The sequence below is a fragment of the Nilaparvata lugens genome, chromosome 13 (assembly GCF_014356525.2).
Source record: "Nilaparvata lugens isolate BPH chromosome 13, ASM1435652v1, whole genome shotgun sequence".
NCBI lineage: Eukaryota > Metazoa > Arthropoda > Insecta > Hemiptera > Delphacidae > Nilaparvata > Nilaparvata lugens.
In genome coordinates this window covers 19498273-19505432 of record NC_052516.1, presented here as the reverse complement: position 1 = coordinate 19505432, position 7160 = coordinate 19498273, and the positions used below count along the sequence as shown (strand labels likewise).

The following is a 7160-nucleotide window of genomic DNA, read 5'->3' as shown; positions in this document are numbered from 1 at the left end:
GACTTTTCCAATCAAGGAATGCAAATCGCGGAGGATAAAAGAAAATCCTGTATCCAAGTTCGAGTGTTTCTGTTTCTTATAGACTGGAATCAATTCTTTATTCCAAATGCCAAAAGAATGGGGCTTTCAATCAATCAGGACAAAACAAAATTTATGGTTGCGGCACCTCGGAGAACATATGCAGGAGATTTTATGGTGAATGACTATGTTTTTGAAAAAGTAGACGAGTTCGTTTATCTAGGCTCCCTCATTTCCTCCAGTAATGACGCCAATATAGAAGTTAAGAGAAGGATCTCCCTGAGAAATAGAGCATTTTTTGGAGTCTCCAGGGTCCTACTATCAAGACTTTTATCCAGGAAGGCAAAACTCCAAATATATAAGACAACAATTCGACCTGTATTGACGTATGGTAGCGAAACCTTGACGCTCACTAGAGAGGATTGCAAAGTTTTAGCCGCATTTGAGAGAACAATTCTACGTAGGATACTGGGACCAGATAGAGAAGAAGATGGTTATAGAAGGAGATACAATCAGGAACTCTATGCCATTTTCAGGGAATAATTACATTATTGGTGTAATTAAAGGAAATAGAATAAGATGGCAGGACATGTCCAGAGAAAATGGATCCGGCAAGGGCACCAAAGAATGTACTGTACTGCACAGTACAAGGATAAAGGAAAGTGGGACGCCCTAAACTCAGATGGCTGGATGAACTGGAGAAGGACTTGAGAGAGCTGGGAATACGATGATGGAAGACGACTGCACTGGATAGAGAGAGAGGTGGTGACTGATTGTAGAGCAGGCCAAAACTCGACTATCGAGTTGTTGTGCCACTAATGATGATGATTAATTCTTTATTCCAAGTTGAGTGCCTAATAGAAGGTATAATTCATTCGTATTTTCAATTTCATATCCAATGCTCATGATTTTCAAATTCGTAGTTCCTAGTGGGTATTCAAATTTTTCAATTCCTATTAAAAAATGCTAACAAAAAATCAAATCTAAGAAATATCAATATACTAGAAGCTATCACAATCATGATATCATAAATTGAGTGATGGAAACAATATGATAATATTGAATTAGATAATTTTGAATCAAGTCTCCTGTGAATAGAATATTGCAATACAATTTAATCGAAATCGTAGATTGGGTAGTTTCGTGTTCCCTTTTGATTCCAATTTGATAAACACATCTAGGTTTGAATCATATAACTTATAAAAAGGGTAGCATCATAGCATTTTATTTATTCTATTTCTTAGTTTTTATTTATGCTACAAATGACACTAATCTGATAACATTAGTAGGCAAAAAACTAAGTTAATCCTTGTGTTGTTCTCCTTCCAAATCTTAGGTGATAACACAGTCCAAAATAACGTTAGTAACATGACAAGTATTTAAACTTAGACCCATTCAAGTTGAGAAAAGTTCTTGACTCTGATACTCAGAGCCTAGATCCTATGCCTGGTTCCTCAAAAGCCGGTTGAATTTTGATTGTGATTCATTTCACGAGAGCCAATCAGAGAAGGCTTTTTCGACGAAAAGGCTTCCCTGATTGGTTCTCGTGGAATTGATCACGATTAAAATTTAACCAGCTTTTGTACAACTGGAACATAGTTATAAAAAATCAATGCACGAATTGAAAGCCCTCCCACCTATTCTCTCAAGTATTCTTCCTACTGAAAGTGACAAGAAACCCATCAATTTCTGAAAAGACATTTATAAAAAAAAAAAGCTTACTCCCCTTTCACTTTTTGACTGAATTTTAATGGAAAGATGACATTAGGTTCTATTTCCATGGCAGCCGTCTACCAGAGAAATGAGAAATTTGACCTTTCCGGAGAACTGAAACACGAAAAAATCTATTGAAAGCGTCCGTAATGAACAAAACCCATCATGTATTTTCGGCAGCTTCGTGTAACAAATAATGAGACGATGGAAAAAAGACTATTTCTAAGAAAAATTGGTGACGACAAGAGAATATTGAGTTCCCTGAAGAAAGGAAACATGATAAGATATTGTTGAAGATGGTAGAGGTGGTTGAAAGGGATAAGAAAAGTGATAGATAAAGAGGAACGGAGAATGCGTTGTTAATTGGGGAAATTTCGCTAGAGAAAGAAAAGACTGGTTGTAGACAAGAGATTGGAGGAGAGACACAATAGGACCAGAGAGTATAGAATGTTCTGTACTACATGAATACTACTATAGAATATTTATTACATCCTATACTCTCTGAATAGACGCGTGTCCTATAGATAGAACATGAGGGTTTTGGGAAATGGAAATTGAATACTTGAAGTATTTGATAAGTGCTACATTTCTGTACATTCTCAGTGGGATTGAAAGTTCATATCAGTGTCAGTTTCTCAGAAAATTCAGGTTGATTCTCATTTTAGAGTCATGATCTGGTTTAGAGTCTTCCATTATAAAATTTACCCACACTCACTAAATTCATCTTTATCATTCCATCAACTTTTTCATTATAATATGATTCCTTCCGCTCATCATTTTCTCAGTTTTTCGAACTGCTCTCACCATTTCATTTCTTATTGTAAAAGTAGCAAGGACCTATGAAGAGGCTCTAACATGACCACCAATGTTGAGGCAATCCAGCGTTTCGACAACTCAAAAAAATTAGTACTTCAAGCTATTTTACGAGAAGAATTATGTAATAGCTTCTTCTTGTTTTAAATCAGCTCATTCATAATCACTGCACTAAACTGATATAATATTTTTTTTCCATTTCCACTACGCAGTCCTGTAGGTGCACACCAAATCTATTGGCTTCTTCCTCTTCAATCTCCTCGTTAATGTTGAATAGGCAAAGGAAGAAGCCAACAGATCTGGTGTAAACCTACATGATTGCGTAGTGGAAGGGGAAAAAATTAGTATATTAATTTAGTGCAGTGATTATGAATGAGCTGATTTAAAATAAGGAGAAGCTATTACAAATTTCTTCTCATAAAATAGCTTGAAGTATTAATTTAGATTCAGGATAGAAAAACTGATCGTTAGTCCTAGTACTAGTAACAGTTATATTCAATTAATTAATTGAATCTCTTATTGAAGATTTTAATACACTTTTTTCTTTCTTCCTTCATCTCCAACATTTCATCAACAACCATTTCCTTTTGTTCCCCACTTTCTCCACTATTCACAATGTACTCCATCCACTCTATCTCCTATTGAAGAATTAAATACATTTTTTCTCCCTTTTTCCATCTCTTTCATTTCATCAACAACCATTTCCCTCCTGTCCACCTCTTTCTCTACCTTTTACACTGCTCTCTCCACTTCCTTTCTCCATCTCTCCAGCTGCTTCTCACTCACTTTCGCAGTTCGCACTTTCACACGCACTCCTCAAACAATTTCTCAGAAGCGTTCTGAAGAAATTAGCAAGCTTTGCTGCTCCCTGGGGGAAAAGCCATCTTCTCGATTAGCAATTGCCGGGTCTGAGCATTCAGCCGTGTTATTAAGTTAACGATGCTTATCCAACTTACTGTTGGTTTATTGTTTCGAATGTGTCTCAAGACAGGCTTCTATTTGTGTATTTATCTACACAAATTCAATAGATAGGAGAAGTTTGCATTATCCAACACAGTGTTTACCAATCCAATAATAAATAATGAAAACACTGGGTTGTTGTCAAAAATATTTATTGTAAGAATCACAAACATGTTCCAACCAATGGTGTCATCTTCATCTTCATGAAAAGACCCAATGTTTTCATTATGGATAGATATCACAATATCTCACCAGCAACAGTATCTAAAGCCAATAATAAATGTTTAGATAAAACATCAATAAATTGTATGAATGCAGATTGAAAAGCTCCTCACCATGAAGGTGAAAACACTCATTAACAAGATATGGAATACACCTTTGTCCATATTTTGATATCTAGTTATTCTCTAAATTATCAGCCATTTTGAATGCGTAGTTACAGTCGTTTGAGTAAGTCGATGTCGGTGGTTGTAGGTCAATATTTCATCTAATTATTAAAATGTATTATAAAATCAAGAGAATACATTACTTTTTTGTAAAAATAATTTGATATAGAGGCTCATTGATCATGATCAACAAGAATCAATCATATAATCAGGATGAATTTAATCACATTTATCTACTATGGAAGATGGTGGGGAAAAAATGTGACAACTATGCCATCCTATAATTTCCACTGACTATACAACATGAATCACACTATAGTCATACATTATCCGATACAGACAATCTTCATGGAGGGCAATACTTAGTATCATTCATCTGTGTTGAAGGAAGAGGAGAGTAATTGATAATATTATTAAGATCATCTTTGTGTGCTGGATAGAGATAATAGATTAGCAGGATAAGACGTGGAGACATTCTTCATGGAGAGGAAATACTTATGGTCATTTGTGTGTGTTAAGAGAGAAGAGTGTAAATAATAATTATCAAGATAATCTTCGAGTGCTGAACAGAGATAACAGATCAGCAGGATAAGACGAGGAGTGAGAGGACTTAATCTTGTGCAAATGTGACGACAAGCTGCAAATACACTCAGCGGGATTAACACAAATACCCTTAGCTAATAATGTGTAGCTTCTAACGAAGGACAACTCAGTTTTATTCTGAATCCACATTAGCGATATCAAACTAGGTCAGGCAGAAGGCTCATTATATACTGTACAATAAATTGTTGGAGATGAATTTCGTGTTCATGTGCAGGACATATTCATTACTCATAGTACATAGTCATATTTATCATTGTGTATAATAGATGATATATACTGTAGGGAAGGAATTTCATGTTCATGTAGGCAACTCTATAATATATTCATTATTTATTTCACATACTCATATATTCCATAGTGTATGATAAATTAATGAGGAAGAGATCCATAGATATTGTACCGTAATGAATGAGGAACAATAACTATCGTGTAGTGTTTACTTCATTAGGAGGAACAGAATAATTTTCGCTTAATTAGAGAGAATCAAAATATTCATTTCACATAATCATGAGGCCTATATCTATATAATAATTGAGCCTGATAGATTGTAGGAGATGAGTATTTCTTTAAAATGTGAATATCTACTATTTTAGTGATAATAATGTGAAATATATTCCTATGTTTGGTTTTGAAACATCTTAATTTGAAAATCTACATTGTGAAAATAATTGAAGACTAAAAATTTTGTGAAGTGAACAACTACAAGACTTAACCTATTTTGGACTATGTGTAACCTTACATAAATTTGGGAGAGGAATAGCACAAGGCTATCTTATTTTTTCTCTCCCTATAATTTTTATGATGTACTTTTTGTATGAATTAATAATAATAAATAAAGAGTACCAGTATAATGTTATGTTATAAATGAGGAACAACTTCTGTGTTGTCTAGCCTAGTGTCTCACTAGGGAAACTAGATATGTCTCATTAATAAGAACTTGATGTTATTCTGCGTAGTCATTAGATGAAATGAGATTCATCATTCACAATTCACACTTATATTGGATCAGATTCATCAATTGATTTGAATTCATATGAATCGTATTCATTTTGATTCGCGTATTCATTATTTGAGTTGAATCTTGGTGAATCTTTGGAATGCTTCGATCCCCAAGATAATCTTCAAACAGTGAAATTCGCTTGGAGTGGTAGAGCTTTCAAAAAGATTCACATAATTTATAAGAGAATTATGGTATCCTGCATCAATAATTTTCCCCAAGAATATTCCAGCATCACTTTGAAAGTCATGGAAGTCATTGCATTGATGAAATTCGACACGAAAGGAATTTTGAAATTGAGTTGGATAGGCTTCATATGTATTCAATTCTATCAATAATCCATAATATTTACTAATTGAAGAGAGAGTTCAAATAGAGTACTCACATGAAAAGTGATTATATTGGAAGTATTGGAAGTAAACTTGATTGGTACTCACCTGAAAAATATTAACAAAATCAATCAGATTGAAAACTTGAAATAAAAAAACTACAAAAATACAAAAACTTGAAATACAAAATGAAAGGTTATTAGAAATTAAACAGAATAGATGGCCTTCATCGATCATTTATCATATAATTTCATTGAATTTCCACTCTGATTCAATTAAGATAATTTTGGCTTGACAAGATTTATTATTGCGCTGTTCAAGAGCTCAAATTCGCTCATTAAATAATTGTTTCGGCTCATATTAGAAATAGATTGAGTCCAATTGTTGTTTTACAGAACGAAGAAATAGATTTCAACTTAATTTACTATTACAATAAATATGGACTAATTTATTCTAATCATTTATACACGTTATTCTATGAATAAATTTGAAGACTAGCATCGTTTCTGTTATCAATGTTCGTCACTTTGAAAGTTTCACAATCAATATTAATAGCGTTGGAATCGATTAAAATAGAATTATAGATTTGAATTGAATATAAATTGGTGATAAACATAGAACTTAGCAGTGACGTAACGTTTCCCGACCGGTCTACCCGCAAAAACTTTCTAGGGTCTCTTTCCCCGAAAACCATCATTGATGTTCAACTTTCCCCAAAACCTAAATGACAACCGAATGAAAAACTGATTTATTATTAACAACCGAATTAAAATTATGATTTATAGTGATTCAATGAAACGTCGGTTATTTGTTATTAACCACTGATTCTTATAATAAGAGAACAGAATAAACACATAGCAAAATAATAAATAAATAGGTAAATAAATTATTTTAATTCGAGGTAGAGCTATAACATTGAAATTTGAATTGTACTGACTGCTATATAATTATTACAGTAACGTCGGTCTTTTGTTGTCGACCACTGATTGATATGAAGAAGACCGAATATATCAAATTATTCCAATTTGAGGTAGAACTAGAACATTAAAATATGAATTGTACTGACTGCTTTTCGATGAGATGGCCTGAAGGTGCGCTGTGAGAATGTCGCAAGCGCTCGCAACACGTTGCCGACTTGCGTCGCGACGCTTCAGTTGTTTAACGAGAACGTTGCCCTGAACTATAATTTGGTACTTCAACCCAGCCACCAGCATGCGCAGTTCTTCTGTTCCTGTAAAGTATATGCCAGATTTAAACCCAATTTGAAGAGAAAACAGGAGTAATAGATGCTGCCATGGTGTTGTTGATCCATATCCTACTGTAAAGTTAATATTAAACCAT

The 7160-nt window shown here is 33.8% G+C and overlaps 1 protein-coding gene across 1 annotated transcript in view; it reads right to left on the bottom strand.

Moving 5' to 3' along the window:
• Window positions 1–7160, bottom strand: part of LOC111050703 — a 159674-nt gene that overhangs the window by 141810 nt on the left and 10704 nt on the right. The window contains 1 exon segment of the mRNA XM_039440380.1: window positions 6886–7050. Coding sequence (XP_039296314.1) covers window positions 6886–7050 — 165 coding nt within the window.